General features: G+C 36.7%; 1 protein-coding gene across 1 annotated transcript in view; it reads left to right on the forward strand.

The window, feature by feature from the left end:
* Window positions 1-9,077, forward strand: part of Non3 (Ribosome production factor 2-like protein Non3) — a 55,334-nt gene extending 46,257 nt beyond the window's left edge. The window contains exons 5-6 of the mRNA XM_089093337.1: window positions 6,076-6,220; window positions 8,867-9,077. Coding sequence (XP_088949463.1) covers window positions 6,076-6,220; window positions 8,867-9,037 — 316 coding nt within the window. The 3' untranslated portion in view covers window positions 9,038-9,077. The remainder of the gene's footprint in view (window positions 1-6,075; window positions 6,221-8,866) is intronic.
* Window positions 9,078-19,220: the final 10,143 nt, after the last annotated feature.

Raw genomic sequence — 19,220 nt, forward strand, 5'->3', positions numbered from 1 at the left:
AGTCTTTACCCAAAAAAGAGGGTATGTCTATGCTCAAGGATTTGCCTTACCAAGCCTTGTATAGCATGTAAAGTATTTCCTTATCGAGAAAAATGACTGATCTATGGAAGATTCCAACGATCATCGACGCCTTCTTAATGATTGCCCCAATAATGGCTTGAGAAACGCAGCTTGGCATCAACGATTATGCCAAGTCATGCTCCTCAAGGCTAGGCGTTAGAGTTTCTCCAAGAAGTTTATAAGTTTTATTTACATCTGTGGGGCCTACTTGTACATGGTGGGATTTTGTGATATTAATTTCCATGAACCAAGTTGCCACCCACCTCTCCACTTTCTCTTGGTCTTTCTCTAGAATGCTTTGATCTACCGGTGTAACTCGAAAAAGCTTTGTGTCTTTGGCGTATACCAAGATACTGGAATCGATATCATCAACAAAGTTTATGTAGATGTTGAAAATGAGAGACCCAAATACAGATCCTTATGGCTCGCCATTGGTTGCGTAAATATTGGTTTCACTACTCGAACTACTTGTTTTCTCCTGGTCAGGAAACTTCTGACCCAGGGAATGCTATTAGTCGTTTCCTCGTTCTTCATACCAAGTACAGTTCTTAACTTTTGTTGTATTCTGTTGTAGGGAACCTTGTTAAAGGCTTTCTTGAAATCCAAATGCAAATTTCTGGTCCGTGATCCGTCTTTATTTTCCATTTTATTAACAGCTAGTAGAAGCTAGAGTTCTGTGGACCTTTTTCAGAGAAAATGGAATTGCTTGTGAGAGACCTTATTGTTAAATTACTTAGACTTACGGCTCTTGCCAGGACGGCGTAGAGAACGGTGAGATCAGACGCCTCCAGGTTGACTTATCGCTTGCCAGTTTTGCAGCTTCTTCCATTGGGACGTGGGCTTAGGTAAGGAAATCGTTGGCTTGTCTTTCCACCTAGTAGGGGTGGAGGGTGGCAGACAAAGGAGGTAGCCGTACCAGAGAATAGTGTGCTGGTCAAACTGCATCGAGAAAGGAGCTTGCGAGGTACGTGACAGGAGGGTCTGGTTTGTAGCAAAGTTAGTCCAGTGAAAACCCTTGATTCTTCGAAGATTGTTTGGTCTGTGTGACATCGACGGTTTAGAGGATAGATTTTGTGGCTGGCCACGTCCCTGCTCTATATAGTAGGACGGTGCTGACTGACGCGTTGTAAATACGCATTTAGTATGGTGGCTTATATTTGGTTTTCGTCAAATTCTATTCAGCCTCCCAACAACTGCTGAGGCTTTGGCTGCTTGGGATGTAAGCTTTTTTGTGATCGAACCAACCCTCAACAGTGTGGATCCAAGGTAAGTGAAGTCTTCAACCACGTCTATTGAATCGCTCCCGATATTGACTTCCTTTACTGTAGATAATGACGTTGGGAGGCTTCATGGGCATAACTTTGGTTTTCTGCTACTTTATCCGCAGACCAACTTTTTAGGCTTCTTTTGAAAGCTTTGGTGACCCTTTCGATAGGCCATGGCAAAAAATGTAAACAAAGATCAATTACAAAGAAATTGCACAAATCCTAACATAATCCTACAGAAATTTTCTTTTATGATTCATCACAAGACAAAGGAATCATGCCAAGCTTCTGATACCCATAAAACACTCATCCGCACACACTCTCACCAACCACTCAAAATCACAATCTCCCCTACCAAATACTTCAAGTTTCCAATCACTCAGCTCCTCACATTCACACATCAAGTGATATACACCCTCATCTAAACCTCAAAACATAGGACAATAATAAGGACCAGCCTTTGACAATTCCTTCCAGATAAACTTTCTTCTTTGGCCCAGTGGCAAACTCTCAACCCTCATTTCAATTAATAACTTTATTTTATTTTTATTCAAACCCACCTTAAAAAATAAAACATAGTAAAATAAAACTAAACATAGTATCTGTCCAGTAGTGTCACGGCAAAGAGTTTGCCGGGAACGGAGAAGAGCGCAATCCTGCGATAATTAGAACAGGTCTTGTTGTTAGCTAAAAGAAATACAATCTGACGGACAGTTAAAAGAGATTATAGTACCTTGTATGGTATTGAGATCAAACTAATTGGTCTGTAATTGCTAGGATCTTTCTTGTCGTCACATTTAAATGTTGGGGGATATTACAGCCTTTTTTCCAGACAAGAGGCAATTAAACTGTCTCAAGGGACCTTCTAGAAATGTAGGTAATTGGCTCTACAATGTCTTCAGCTTGTTCTTTTAGTATCCTTGGAAGGAGACAGTCGGGACCAGGGGATTTATTCGGATCCAGCTCCTTCGGCTTTTTTTTAGTACATTTTTAGCAGTTATGTCTGTTGTTACGGAGATTATCATGTCTAGTGGTTTCAGCTTTTGGGATACGTTAGTCGCTGCTACCGGAATTTGGCTAATTGGTAAAAACTCATGCGAACTGTTCATTGAGCATTTTAGCTTTACACACAGGATCATCGCGTAAAGCAGTTATACGTAATGCATATCTCTTTCTGTGCACTCTGGATTTTGAAAAATTATGAATTGGCAGGGGAAGGGAAAAGTGTTTTTAGATAACGATAAACATGAAAAATATAAGAAGTTTTCAAATGAGTGATAAGAAATCATAGTTAATTGAGCGTCCTAAAACTATTAATTCTTAATGAACAGGATTTAAAACGCACACATGCGTTATATATATATTTACCACACTCATTCTTGTCACCTTTCTTTTAGAACTGGTTTAATTATTTTATAAAAAGGTTATCTCTAACTTCATAACCAACATATTTAGGAAAAACTCATTTACCACATATCAGAACCCACGACCTTATTATTTTTTTAATCCTTTAGCACTGTCACTAATTCTTCCTTACAACCCAAGTGTCACAAACTTTTTCATTCACTTCTATATCTTTTCCTGTAACTCTATCACGGTTTAACGCATTCTCAAAATGTTCCGCCAATCTCTCCTTAACTCTTTCCTTCTCACTAATTGTAGCCCGTTCCCATCTTTTACTGGGACATGTCCAGATTGACTATTCTCCCTCAATTAATTAATTTGCCGGTACAATGTTTTACTATTATACCGTCTGGCTGTATCTTCAAGATCTTCAGCAATTTTATCCATGGCCTCAACTTCATATCTCCTTAATTCATATTCCAATGCTTTCTCAACTTTCTTTACGTTGCTTTTATTCTCATATGATCTATCTCTCGAATAATTTTTGTGCAAGCCCCTCCTCCTCTGTGTTAGACATAAAGTATTTTTACTAATATTCCTAGCTGCGTTTCTAACTTGCTTCCCTAAGAAACCATCAGCGATTTCACAAACTAACTTCTTAACACTATTCCATCAATCTTCTACCTTGGCAAATTTTAAACTCTCCAATTTAATATTTTACTACTCATGGAAATTTTCTCTCAGATTATCATCCTAGAGTCTACCAACGTCATAGCTTCTCGGAAGATAGTTACCCTTCCTGAATATCAGCTTCAGATTAACCCTAGACACTACTAGATGGTGATCTTCACGTTTAACATCAATAACAGCACTCCTATAAACCCTATCTTGTATCGACCCTACCAGCATTCGGTTTATTAAAACATAATCAATAAGGTTAGCTGTCTTATCATCATATTTGTACTATGCTAACTTATAGGTCATTTTATGACCAAATACTGTATTGTTAATGACTAGATTGTTATACCTACAAAATTGTAGCAGCTTGTAATCATTGCTTTTTTCTTTTCCTACAATACATTTGCCTAGGCTAGGATACCATCCATTCCTATTGCTACCGACTTGGGCATTAAAATTTCCGAATAAAGATACCATATTTCTACCTGGGACCCTTCCCATTGGTTCTGCTAGGATACTTGCTGTTACCTCTAATCAAGTTAGGCTGAAATGTGACGACTTGATGTGGTAGATATCGTGGTGATACGAATGCGTGCCTCCCCCCCCTCCCCCCTTACTGCAGTCTAAATGGGTGAAGAAACAAATTTAGGTACCAATTTTCCATTCACTCACTGAGATCAGATCGAGTTTCGATTCCCAAAAAGCATAGCTATGACAGATCTTAGTACATCTACCAAAAAAATTGATCGGGATCTCAAGTAAACTTTAGTAAAAGTGAAAGTGTCCCTCCTTTGCCTTTTATTGGTCGAGACCTGACAACGCCTTCTGCTAGATGCCCTGATGACAGAAGTAAAGCCACCCTCCTCAAAGTAATACGAATATGCATCTCCCAAAAGGCTCAACTAGGGCACATACGCTTACATCATCTAACATTGGTTGAGACCCAATGGCATTTTCTGCTAGATTTCTTGATAATAAGAGCTTAAAGGTCCTTCTTCTTCCTACCTTGCATAGGTTTGATTGGACCCGCTCTTACTTTTTACCAAGTTTTGTTTAGATTCGACAACCGCTTCTGGTACATGTCCTGATGACAGTAATTACATCCCTCCACATAAGTTGGATCTTGTAGGAATTCTAAAAGAATTCAAATAAAACCCTTGCTCTTACTTCCCACCAAGTTTGGAGGAGACTGACAACCTGCCCTATCAGATCTCCTCACAGGACAACCTATCCTGTCAAGAATTTGGGGGCCCTCTCCATCCACAAAGACCAATACAAGGCAAAGGAGGGACACTTTCACTTTTACTAAAGTTTACTTGAGATCCCGATCAACTTTTTTGGTAGATGTACTAATGATATGTTTTTAATGACCCTTTCCCCTCCTCTCACAGAGGATGGGTTGTGTTTCGTACACCTTAAAGAATCAACTAAGACAGTTACTCTCTTTTCTCGGAAAGTTTAATTGAGATCTGGTAACTCCTTTCGCTGGATATTAAGATGACAAGATTTTAGGACCCCATCCTAAAGATCGGACAAGATATGAAATATGAAGCTCTTGAAATTACAACTAGGGCTTTTACTCTTATTCTTCACCAAGTTTAGTCGAAATCAGACCCCTTTTAAATTTCACAACAACAGTAGTTAGGGAATACCTCTCCCACTTTACATCACCCACAGATGGTTGATTAGGTTTTAATCCCTAAAAAGTGGAACTAGGATGCTAGCGGTTGCCTCCCACCGAGTTTGGTAGAGATCCAATTATCTTTCTGATGGATGTCTTGCGACAATTAGCGATCACTATCCTTACCTCCCCAGCAAGGTTGGACTGCGCCCAGGCAGCCAAAAGGCACAATTAAGACTATTATATCAATCATTCATTTTCATGTTTTAGTCAGTTTAAGAAAGAAAAGCTGTATTTGGCTATGATGTTTACGAAAAGAGAAATATGTTTAAAGGTAGAGAAGAAATATTATGCTTAGGTCACTTGTTCGCCTGTGAGTCCAAGCAAATTTACCCCCCCCCCCTCCTTTTGCATACTAGTCCATTCGACATAGTTCGTCAAGAGTAAAACCAAAAGACTCGATCATCCCTTAGTTCTATCACTATCTACCTTAGTTTTGCCCTAGGATGGATGGATGGATGATAGACTATCTATCAACAAGTGAAATCATTTTTACACAATCCAGAAAAAGGCTTATACCATCTTTGCCTCTCACTTAAACTATCTGTCTTGGCTTTGTCTCCAATTGGCCAACGGTTTGATGGCAACTTGGTTTTAATTCAAAAATCAACGGACTCGGTCTGAGTCTTGAGTAAGAGGCGAATTTACCATTTGTAGAAAGTATAACTTATTTCCAAATATATTTGAGTGTCCAAATATATCCTTAATGCTTATAAATGCATTCTAGTAAGTATTTAAGTCTTCGTGTTTGAGTACTTTTGCGACATTAGCCTTGTGACATACAAATTAAATCTACAATTGAAAATAAAAAATCATTTGTGTTCTTTTTTGTCAAGTAAAGTGATAACATTACTGATGATGTGTACAGATTTGATTTGTATTTAAGTCTTCGTAAGTGACAAAGAATGAATTGCGCTGGGGTAAGCTAACTATCATTGGTTCTGATAACAAATATAACAAAATAATCTGAATGTCGGACTCGAAGGTGAAACGTACGTAAATTGATCAAAGAAAGAAAATGTTTATATTTCTGAATCTTGTATTTAGGATATTAGCCAAGAAATCTGGTGCAAAGACTCTACGAGTTGATCTTGAAGAGATTGGCCCGCGAATGGACTTCAGTTTGCGAAGAACAAAATTAGCATCTGATGACTTATTTAAAACATCATGCAAGAAACCACGTCAGATTAAGGTAAGCTTAAAATTTAGCAGAGCGATAGCGATAGAATTTGGTAATCGCTACTATATTCTGTCTGTGGATGATGATAAGCGTCACACAAGTGCGAAATACGGGAACATTGACTTCAATTCAGGCACGCTCTCCGGTCTAAGTGATTAAAATTATGCGTACTTTATAGCGTAAGTATTCACTTTCTATGAATTTAAATTTAGCTCTTTAGATCAAACTTTTATGGTAATGAATGGTAATTAAAGAGTAACCTTCGTCCAATATCGCCAAAACTCTAAAAAACGGAAGTCTTCTACCAAAATATACAGCAAATGAATCAACTGATTCCAAATGTTGAAAATCCATGAACTTTAAAATTGTGACTAAATAATTGTTAGAATACAGAAACTTTCAAAAACTTATAAAAGTAGCGAACACATTCTGCCTGCTCTTTCATCTTTTGTGGCTTTGTCTCTTCTACAGAAAGAGTGAGAAATTTACTAAGCAGAAAAAAATGGCATAAATCCCAAGTTACAAAAACAATACTCTGTCTCTAGAGACTTTTATGGGGTCAGTTTTAGTTCTTATTTCTATATATTATTGTTATCATTATTTATTATTTTTTATTAGTTACTTCCCTAACCGTATTTATTTTAGAAAGGTAATAATTAACCGCTTAAATGGAAATAATACAGATTTTTTTTTTTTTTGCCATCTACATTTAGTAACTGGAGAGTAATCCCTTTACCCGTACAGACCAAACAAAGTCCTTTAACTCGAAGCGCAAACTCAGACAATTCCCTAATATGTTTATTAGCCTGGGGTGCGTCCAACCAATATTTCGGTCCTTTATACCGAAAAGAAAAAGTATGTCGCATCGACAGAGCAAAATGTGTTAGGGCATTCTGAGCTTGTCAAGTTGGATAATTATTGACCTGATTTCCTAACTGGAATATTAGAACAATATTTTAGATTACCATTCATAATCAGATGCATTAGCTTTACTTTACTTAAAACGCAAACCAACCACTGGTACTATTCTAACTATTTCATATGTATCACTAACTGAAATACGGCTTGGGTTATGGCTTAAAAATTTCATATAACCCTATAAAATTTCAAGGACAACAAACCATTTGGGAGAAACACGTCGATGAGCCCTCACTTTGTCATGCCATTTGGTTTGTACTCCTCCCAGAAAGGCATCAAAGTGGTATCTATCGTCTTTTTTTCTGTATTGTGTGAAACACTACAATGATGAACTTTTTGAATTGATTTTTATCTTTATTTCATTCTATTGTGTTTTATATTTTCTTGTCATGGGACCTCTGCTGATAAATATGCAACATTATGGCAACAAAAAGTATTTATTTATTTATACACAGCATAACAGTAAAAAGGTATGCATGCACAGTGAATAATCACAGCTGGAAACAAATTTGCCATGAAAAATTTCGGGCCTCCAGAAAAACTCTAATAATGGGATTATTTATAATAACTGTGTTACAGCTAACGCTGCTACTAGGAAGATCGAGTTTTAATTTCTTTTTTGTAGGCTCAGTATCACCTGCCTTTTTATTTATTATTATTATTTTTTTTTAACTTCACTGAAAGTGGATAGATGAAAGTAATAATTTTCAATTATGCCCTTGACCTTCTATCTACGATTTGACAGTCACGTGCTAGACTTGAGGAAAAAAAAAAAAATAAGTGACATATCAGTGCTACAAGATGGGAGGGCTGACCTGCGGTATAAGGTTTTCGACCCTGGCGTCCCCGAACCATCGTCAAGCGGAGATTACTTTGATTTAAAAATCTACTTAAAACACGTTTCTTAAATTTTGGTTATAGTGGGGCGAGGTTTGCTCTTTCAATAGGTTGCTGCTTTTTCTACAACCATGATTTGGGCTTTCTGCGTTAATTGAAAGTGTTTTGGGATTTTCGGGTTACTGCTTCTTAGTGTCTTGACGACTACTTCGGTGCATTTCGTTTCTACAGTAGCAAGGTATCAAAAACGTGTGTTTTTAAGTCACAGAAAATATTAATTTGTATGTCTGAAGATGTCATTCTGATTGATATGATGAAGATTTCAGTTGTTCACTTATTTGGTTTCTGATTTGCTTTTGGTAAAAGTTGTCTTATCTTATCTTGAATTAACGTTTGTTACTTCAAGTGAGTTCGCAGGTTTTTATCACTTTCCTCGTCACCTTTAATTCGTTACAGTTTACACATTTCAACTCAAACGTTCTGGTGGGCGTGCAGTGACCTTTAGCTCTAGACTACTTCATCTTTAGTTTCTTTTTTTCGTAGATAATTTGTGAGCCTTGTAAAACCTGCTTTAATACTCATAGTTTTAAAACCGTTTTGCAAAATCTATTACTCTTGACACCCTCCCCCCTATAGGAGACATGCTTTCAAATTGCATTAAGTGATATATTTCTTTTTCTATGTATGTGTGGGGAGGTGCTCCTTCATTTTTACAATCCCCTCCCCCCCCCAAAAAAAAAAAAACATCGGCCAACTATTCTGCTTGCTACCTGACTTGTATTCTCCTGCTTCAGATGTGTGCTCGATTGTTAAGCATTAATTTTTTTGAAAATTCAATTTTTGAATCAATTGAATTAAATTTTTGTATTTTTTAAAAGTCCTGATTTTTTAAATCTGTTTTAGTCGAAGACAGTAAAGAATATCAAGAAAGATGCTCTTGGAACTACAACGGGTCGTATTCATCTTGGCAAACAGGACCTATCTAAACTTCAAGTCAAGAGGATGAAGGGATTGAGAGAAGTTAAGTCAGGAAAGAAGACTTCGAAAAGACCGAAGAATCCCGCATCAATTTAATTTCCTTTTCTGTCTAATAAAGGGAATACTGATTTCAAAATCTAACTTTTTATATTTTTCATTCTTATGTATAATGACTTGTAGAGCGACCCGGATCGAAGGGGTAGATTGACTGCAAGTTATATTTTAAGAGGGCTCTTTTCTTGCAATAATAATATAAAAAAAAGTGAAAACATGATCTTTATATTTGAAAATGAAACTGCACTTTTGCTTGATTAGAATGTTAGAATGATAATGATACTAAAAGAAAAAAAAAAATTAAGTGATCATTAATGTGGATTTTTTTTTTCATGGATCGGTCAAAAGTAGAAGCATTGTTATTGTTTCTTTTTTTCGCACTTTTGTCCAGTTACGTGTGCCGGTTGATAAAGACTAGATTACGAGTAAATCAAGAAACTTCTTGACTATTTTCGTGCTTGACTGTGTTTCATTTAACGGAACCTGACAGGATAGAACGAATTAAGCAGTTTGTGGTAACGAATTGTAAGTACGGAGTGATGTTGCTCAATAGTAACCGATACTCTAAGAAACAGAGTTTAGATCACAACAGATACATCAAAAGAATCGAATTTTGATGCTTATGCCAAATATGTAAAATTCACAAGTTACGAGCCTGAGAAAATGTGCGAAATGTTTGAAAAAGGGGACAGGGCTCATTTGATCGGAAAATAAAAATTCTATTGCCCTTTTTAAGTGTCCCAAAATATTTGAGGGCAGCTAGCCCCCCACCCACGCTCATTTTTTCCGCAAAATCACTCGATTAACATTTTGAGATAGCCATTTTTTTTCAGCATAGTCGAAAAGTCTAATAACTATGTATTTGATGATGACTTGACCCCCCCCCCCCCCCACGTACACAGTCCTCGGGGAAGGGCTGCAAGTTATGAACCTTGCCCATTGTATAATATGGTTATTGGGAAGTATATAGACGCTTTCAGGGGGGATTTTTCTGGTCTTGGGGGGAAAGGCTACGTAGAAGGATCTTTCCATGGAGACATTTTTCATGGGGGAAGGGAATTTTCCATAGAGGGAGAGCCGGATAACCCAGCATTATTTAAAAAAACGATCATAAATTTAAAAAAAAACAAATTTTTTCATCTAAAAGTAAGGAGCAACATTAAAGCTAAAAACGATCAGAAATTATTACGTATATGAAGGGGGTCGCCCCCTCCTTAATATCTCGCTCTTTATGCTAAAGTTTTTTTTTTGAACTTTAAAAGGAGCTTATTATTCTAATTAAACGGCCTTAAGTACTCCAGTAGGTGTGACTGGTCTGTTATTTACTATCTGGTGCAACAATGTTTGCAATGTAGCCTACAAATAGTAGGCCTAAATTCATCAGTGATACTGCAGTTGCATTCAAGGGGAAGTGCCCCCTCCATAGAGGGGGAGTACCGAATAACTGGAACAAAAATCAAACTTTGGTTATTATCAGCTAAAAAATAAGTAAAATTAATATGCAAATTTCGTTTTAATTATTCATGTACGGTGAACAATCTTGAAAACCTGTATTAATTCAAAACGTTTAGAAATTAAGTAAGAAAACAAGTTTTTTTAACTGAAAGCAAGGAGCGACATTAAAACTTTAAACGAACAGAAATTATTCCGTATATGAAAGGGGCTGTCCTCTCCTTAACGTCTCGCTCTTTACGCTAAAGTTTTTTATTGTCTTTAGTAGTTGAGTTGTGAGAAAGAGTCAAACTTTAATAGTAGAGTTGTGAGAAAGAGCCCTTCCATATACGGAATAATTTCTGTTCGTTTTAAGTTTTAATGTCGTTCCTTACTTTCATTAAAAAAAACTATCAGCCTATCTTCATCCGACACCTTCGATTCATGTTCAAGAGTTTATCAACCTCTTGGGATTATTTCAACACCCACAAAAGGTGTTAGCCCCTAACTTTGGGAAATGTGGTTTAATGGTTAAAACTAGAAATCTTAATATTGAGTTAATCTTTAGAGTAGTCAGCACATAGTGTTCACAACTGAAAGTGTGACAAAAGGCCTTTGGGGGTCATTTTAGAAAGTATTGCCATAGAAATGCCGAATATAAGAAGCACATTATAAAGTAATAATTAAAAGATCATGTAGCCTCTTGTAGAGAATCTGTTGTAACATCTAAAGGAGTGCAGAAGGGAATTAGGTTTTGATGCTTAATTTGCACATGAGAAAATCAGCCTTTGAGCCCTAATTGTATTTTATGTATTTTTGGACCTCTAAATTTTACATTCTGGACTTTAATACCTAAAGGTTTAATGAAAAACTGGAAATTCAGAAAAAAGTCAAGCTAAGTAATGACGAAAAAATGTACATTAGTATTTTTAAAAGGAATTGACTTAAATATCGTAAAATAAGTGGTAACTGAACCATTGTTTACTGGACAATTTGAACTATGTAAATTGTCTTAATTGATGTCTCAGATCTTTAGTTTCAAATATCAAGTTTTGTTTGCAGACCACCACAAGGTTGGACGTTTATTACGCTTATTTTTGGCTTTAGCACCAACACGGGACTAAAAACGTGCACATAATTTGACGTAAACCTGAAAACGGACACTTGTATGTAGTTATCGAGAAATTCAAGATTTATCTCTGGTTCTCAAATGATCTATGCTAATTTTTATTTCTTTTTGCTTTTTTGTGGCTCTGTCTTCTTCTTTTTTTTCTTCTTTTTTATTTTGGGTCTATAGTGTACACGTATACCAACAAGTATATGTTTTAATATTTTGTATTATTTGTATTTGTATTATTTTCTTCATTTGGTTATGGTAATCTAGCAAAATCCTCAAAAAGTGGTTTTTTTCGTTTGGAAAATTTCCAATATTTTCTTGTTTTTTCAAATTTTTCGGGGCCTTTCTCAAAGTCGTCTCGAATCATGCTCCTCTTACATGTCCTAATTTAATAGAACTCGTGTTCAGGCTGCGCTGTGTAACAGTTCATGGTACGGAATTACTTCGTATACTTTTGATGGAAATAATCTACCAAGCACACTTTAGACGATATCCTTGGAATGTGAAGACTACTTAGCGAAATTTATTGCTTTTCGCTCGTTATCATTTCGCTGTTATGAGCCAAAACGCATATTCTAAGGATTGCTAGCCGCGTTTTTGGAAGAAACTGTATTAGACTGCAAGTTGAAATTTCTGGTCCCAGCGGTGCAGGATTTTAAATTCATATTTTAATCCTACTTGTCTGTAAAACTTTACGTAAACTTGGCGTGTGATGGCGATTTGTAATGTGACTCCTTGACCTCATCTGGTATTCTTCTGCTGTTTATGTTGTTCTGTTGTTGGGTAAAATTTGGAATTTTCAGGATAAAATTAAGGGCCATATTCTTGTTCTCTTTCTCAAATTAAAAGTTTTCTTCGTGAAGTGATTCGCATATCTTTAAAATTTTAGTGTCTGAAATGAGTAATTTATTATCAGTTTCCTTGAGTCGTTAGTCGGTAGGTGACAGTCGGTAGGTGACAACGGTATATATATATATTTTGTTTATAAAATAGTTGTGATGATGTTATTTTAGCTCTGGGAGACAAGCCATAGCAGGTTCTGTTTTGAGGTGGGAGCTCTACGGAAATACATTCCATTACAAAAATTTACATTTTACGGATCATTTCTGACATTTCAGAAGAGACTTCAGAATATCTCGGGTAATCTCTCTGAGCTGTTACAAATTGAGGACCTAAGACATAAACTACTCCAGCAAAACATGGTATAGGACCATGTCCAGAAGTTTGGTGTACTCAGAATTCCAGTCTTGGGAGAGGCGCTTAGACAAATATATCCTGGCTGCTAAAGTCCATGGTCACAAGCTCTCTACGTTTCGTTGTTTCATATTATATTTAATGTGTTGGAAAAAAAAAATTATATTTGAACAAAATCATTCGTGGTCAAGGAGACCCCCCCCCCTCCTCCCCTTGTGTGCGCCAAAGACCTGTGATAGCCTTGGTCTTTTCCCCTTTTGGCGAATGTTGGCCTTATTATCACCGGAAACGCTTATACGTGGAATTTCAACTGCCTGCCTAAATTTATGTAAAAAACTTAGGGACTCACCTGTGCCAATTGTTTGTCTCTGATTTCATAACAATTACTATCTATTGCCTCAAACAAAATAATAAAATTAGTTGTGAGAGGTTAAAATCTATGTTATACTACCAGGGGCGTCCCGAGAGGGCGGGAAGGGACGTGACCCCCCCCCCCCAAATTTTTTGGCATTCGGTAAAACTTTCGTCGAAGGCGAAAATTTCGGCAGAAATTTTGCAAAATAAGCTGAAATTTAGCAAAATTCTTGGTTTCTGCAGAAAATTCGGCATAATCAGGTAGCGCTTCGGTAAAATTTACGAAGATCACCCCCCAATAAAATGAGTCTCAGGACGCCCCTGTATACTACTACTGCTAAGAACTCACTTCAGTACCAGGCCGACTGAGGCAAATACAGGTAAACGCTCCTCCTTTACGGCAACCTGTTCAAAGCTTCACTCTTTACCCCATCAAAAGAAGTTCCAGTTTCCTTTAAATTCTTCCTTAATGATTCCATCCGCAGACGACCTGCTTCTTGCTTGGCCTCAGATGGATGGCAAAAAAAAAAATCTTTGGCAATCTGTCATCCGTAAAATGTATCTTAACAATCTTAATCTTTCTTTTATTATAGCCCTAGAAATTGGATAGAACCATATTTTTGGTACAGCTTGACATATGGTCAGTCTAACGGGTATCTAAGATTGTTTATAGACAATTCCTCTGAAAAACATTCAACAAGTCTTCCTCTGCCTTCTGAAGCGCCCATGTTTCAGGACCATTTTTGGCTACTGTCATTGCCGTAGCTCCCAGTTTTCTAATATTGGTCTGCAAACTGTTCTTGTAGTCCTTCTCCAACTGTGAAAAATGGCCCTGTTCCTTGGCTATTCAACTATTTTCATCTTGACTGCATCCACTATGTTTAATAATAATACTACCCAGGTAAGTTAATCTATCCTCTTCACCTTCAATTTATTCCCAGTCTAAGTGACTTACCCTCCTGATTTCTATTTTATCTGATTGGTTAGAAATGATCCAGAAAGGAACCAGGTATAGAACATAGGGAGAGAAACAGCATTATATACTTTCGCAAGGTGGCGTTTACCAAGATTCAGCTGTGATCCAACTGTGCTGAACATTAATTTTCAAACCTTATCCTGCACCCTGAACTCTCAAAACCTCAAAGAAATTCATTCATTTTGCTAAAAAATATCTAGAACACTCAAATCATGCGCATAATCTAAGTGTAGAAGAGTTTTACCTTAACCTTTAACTCCTCTCCTTGCTATCCTTAACTCCTCTCCGCAAAATAAAACTTCCTTCACTTAAAAAAAAAATAATCTTTTCAATATCATTTCCTACAACTTTATCACGGTTTATGTTTAACATAAATCTTACTTAAAGCTCTTGCTCGGCAGCGTCGCCAGTGTAGAGGGAACCAGTCGTCAGCGCCGTCAGTCTTTTCCAGAGTGGTCGGTTCAGGGCGAGGGTTGTCACTTCAGCCGGGTTGATTTTTCTGGAGGCGAGCTGATCAGGGATGACGTCCGCCCATCTGGTGCTCGGTCTTCCCCTAGGACGCCTCCAGCCGTTTGCAGCTGGGTCGAAACCGAAGATGAGTCGGGCGGGTGTTTGGGCAGGCAGACGGAGCAGATGACCATACCAACGTAGCGAGCGAGACTCAAGCTGCTCGGACAGGGGTGGGAGTTTGAAGGACCTGAGGATTTCCAAATTTCGTACCCTGTCGGGCCATCGGGAGCCTCCGATTTTTCGGAGGTGTTTCGTCTGGATGGCATCTACCTTCAGCGTCTGTGTCTGAGTCAGCGACCAAGTCTCAGCAGAATAGAGCATAACGCTGGCAACCGAAGCATAAATTTACTTTATTTGGCCATTGATGCAATTTTTGATAGTCAAGAATGGCATAGCTTCTCAATCTCTCATGTAGATTTTGATGATGTCTCTGGCTGGTACTGGGTAGAATTTTTCTTTGGGATTTTTTTTTCGATGTATTTTACTAGACAGTCCTTGTGGAAAGCGAGAAATGGGCTTTGTCTTTGAATAGTTCTGCACTATACCGCCATATTTTGGTTTCATGAGCATTTTGAAAGTCGCGTCTAATAGGTATGTAGACTTTAGGCTGTTATTTATCTATTTACAACCCTGCTCTAGATGCGAATTAAAAGACAGAGTTAAAGTAGAGAGACAGAGAAAGATAATAAAGACTGTACCCTTCTGCATCCTGGTCTCCAGTGTACTTCTTGGGAAAAATGTTTTAAAAAGAGAGAATGATACGTCGTGTGGGAGGCTACGTTTTTGCTTTGTTGAGGCTGCAATGGCGATAAAAAATAGAAACATACAGAACAAACCTTCTTTGCTTGCCTGTAAAACCGAAAACGGAACTGGCGCATAAGTAGAAAGACTAACGACCTCTACTATTAGTTTTATTGTATGGATAGATTTTTACCTCAATTTGAATATAAGCTAATATCCCTGAATATGGCTGAGGGTAAATAAATTAAGGATTAACATGTCTAAGTCTAGCTTTATTATTTTCTCGCGATCATCAAACTTTTACCCATGGATCAAGGAATTAGATATGCCCAATAGCGTTATAAAACGGACTGCGTCTTATAAATACCTTGGGATTGTGATAGATGAAACTGTATCTTTTAAGGAGCATGGAACTTTAACTAGCAAAATTCTGGCAAGACATCTCGGTATAATCAAGAAACTCCAACATTGTTTTCCCAAGTCTGTCCTTCGCCATCTTTATTTTTCTTTAATACACCCGTATATACTTTATTTTTCGAGTGTTTGGCTCTCTACTTTGTCTTCTATATTAAAACCAATAAGAGTTCTACAAAATCATGCAGTAAGAATTTTAGCCGGTATATCTCCACGTATGTCTGTTCGAGAAATTTACCCAGCTTTAAAAACTTTGCCGACTGCAGGCCTTCGTGAATTCTAAGTATTGCGGTTTATTTTTGGACTGCAGCAGGATGTTCAGCCTCGTTGTTTTGGTGGTTTATTGTCCATTAGGTCTACTGTTCATTCTCATAATACAAGGGGTAGTGCGGACTTCTATGGACCTAGAGGTATATCTTCCCGTTCATGTTTTTCTGTTTTTTATAGAGGTACGCGGAAATGTAATAGTTTGAATAGTGATATTAAGATTATTGGTGACCCCAATATTTTTATAAAAACCATTAAGGAACTGCTTTTTGTTGAATGTGAGTTTTGACTGATTGACTAATTTATTCATTGTGGGGTTTTTGTTGATATGATGTTACCAGAGGAAGTACAATATATGATATTGTTTTGTATTTATTGTTTAGTCTGGTGGTATTAGTGGTGTCGGTGGCCAAGTGTTCTTTGTTTTAAGGATTTTGTTTTCTCTACCTCCCCCATTAACAAACTTTGCTCTTTAGGGGAGGAAGCAATAGTTTTTTGTTGATATGTTTTTTTTTTGTTTTTTTTTTCAATAAATCCTTCAATCATTATCTCTTAATAGATATAGCTTAGACGTAATTCCCGTCTAATTAGAGCGAAGTCTGCTTGACCACTTTATAAAGACGAGGATTTTTTGAGTCTATGTCCCGGACTTTCTACCTTAATTGGGAAATATTTTTTGGGAAATTTGAGTTACTGGTCCCTGATGTCTCACAGAGTACGACATCACACTTCATTTCTAGAGTAGGAAGGTATCTAAAATGTATATTTATCCAAAGAAAATATTAGTTTGTTCGTTAAAGATGTTATTTTATTTTCGTATGGTGAAGATAGATTACTGATGGTCATTTGTTTGATTTCTGATGTGTTTGTCTAAATGGCTTCTTTTTTGGCTTTCAATCATGTGTTTTGTGGAATATAGAAATTTATCGGCTTTACAATTGTCGATCTTAGGTAAAAACTTCCTCCAGGTAAAAATTGACAAACACAGACTCACTCACATACAAACATGCATGCACTTTTTTAACTTACGCTTGAACAAAAAAAAATAAAAATAAAATAAAAAAATGGGATTTTGACGGCCTCAGTCATACTGAAAAAAGAAAAAAAGGCTTGACTACATTGGGCCTCTATAAGATCTTCTACTCCAAGCACATACACAGGATAATATTTGAGTGGTCGAAATTAAAGAGAGCAAAAATTCACGAATTATTTAGATATAAAACATATCTTGATCGTAAAAATCGTAAATCGGCTAAGGGAAAGATTTTAAAAACGAAGAAATTGCATTCTTCGTTTTTTTTTTCTTACGTTTTTTATTAGTTTTCTTATTATTTTTTTAAGTTGTTGCTCAGAAAGCAGAAGGCTAAAAAGAAACGGGTTAAACTTTATCCCAAGCGTGACATAGACCCGTGCATATTGTATTAAGAGATTTAACACAAGTAGCAGTAGAGCTACCGCTCCTTAAAGCTTCTAAATGCCACAGCGTTATTATCACTTTACTGAAATCTCAATATATTTTATGCATTTTTTCTTTTATGATTATAATGTTGAAAAGTGGGTAATGGCTGATACTTCTTGGAATTAATATATTAAACATATGGAATTAATATATCGATATATTAAAAAATCTGTTTACATAATTAGCTCTTTCTAGTAAATTCTAATAAAGAACGAACCACGTTGTAATCACTTTTGCCCAAGCTGCTTGCTTTTGGAAACAAAATATAATTATCGAAATAAAGTTATCGTCTCCCTAATGTATATATAACACAGGAAAATCCTCCACTTTTCTCAGCTTAAACCCAGGGAATCAGGCAGCAGGGTCAATCAAATAGGACATGATATCCCAGAGAAGCAACTTTAAAAAAATACGAATGTTACATTCAGGCACGTACGCAGGAATTTGTTTCGGGGGGGGCAATTTGTTTCGGGGGGGGCCAAATCCTTCAAACCCATTATTCTGTGAGAAAAATCAGAAAATTATGGGAAAATGGGAAAAAATCGTGAGATTTCGGGGGGGGGGCCCGGCGCCCCCCCCCCGGCGGACGTCCCTGGTTACATTATCTTTATGATATAATGGTATATTATGGTATCAAATCTATTTATCAAAAGATGCGTATGCTGCATCATTTTATATAGGCTATTAAGCTGCAGTTTTTGTCGATAAATACATTTAATTTTAAGTGTTGCATTTTGCTACTTGCTAAAGCACGTAGATATAGCAATTTCCTTTCAAATGAACCCTTAAACAGCCCTATGTTGTTCTAGCGCTCTGCTAGCAGTGAAGAAAAAAAAAGAGGACATCAGTTCTACCCGTGCAAAAAGGGATTTTTCTTGTTGTGGACGGTGGGGGGGGGTTGTAACTTTCCTGTATGAGGTTTTTGACAGTAGTAATTCCAATGGTGTAGTTTTCATTTCGGTCGGGCACCATTTTTGAGATTTTTCAGGTTATCTTTTGAAATTCCCATAAATTTGTTTTCGTAATAAACTTTTACCGTTAAGATTAATCGAAATAATAATTACAATTACTAAATCAGCTTTAAATTGTAAGTTTTTCTCACTTGACAGTTTTTTTCAAGAAGTATTTAAAAATTTTGGTTACAATGGGCCATGGCTCGTTCTTTACTAGTTTGTAACTGTTGCCGCAACCATGATCTAGATTGTAGCTTCTTAATTTTTTAAATTTTGGTATTTCATGGCTTAACTTTAAAAAACTCATTCACCTGGTTTTCTTCTCTTTTACCGATGTAGCTGTCAATAAGAAAACAAAGTTGTATTTTGGGAAAAACATGTAGTGGATGTACCAAAGAAATTTAATAGCATTTATTAGCTGAGTTTGCTTTTAGTTCTTTAGAGGATTTAACTTGTATGCTAGAAGTTATCGATACAATGATCGATGAAAGGCTATTGATAACCTTATAAATTAGGGTTTCATTTTCTGCGGGCCACAATTTTCTGCTCTTGAAACAACATCCCGTTTATTGGTTGGTTTTGTGTTTTATGTAAAATGCTAGATTTCCAGAATTCTACAAATGCCGGGAAATATCACGAGTCAGTTTATTTGATCTAGTTTTGCACCTAAATGTTGCATAAATTAAAAAGCGATAGTTTTTGTTCGTTTTAACTTTCAACTTTTTACTTCCAGCCTGTTGTAACATTCAAAAAGGTGCAGCTCTTAAAACGGGTTCCGAAGTGGTATGGTTTGTTGCTGGACAAAATTC

This window comes from Artemia sp. Qi Xiang Cuo, chromosome 8, assembly GCF_049724085.1.
Source record: "Artemia sp. Qi Xiang Cuo chromosome 8, ASM4972408v1, whole genome shotgun sequence".
NCBI lineage: Eukaryota > Metazoa > Arthropoda > Branchiopoda > Anostraca > Artemiidae > Artemia > Artemia sp. Qi Xiang Cuo.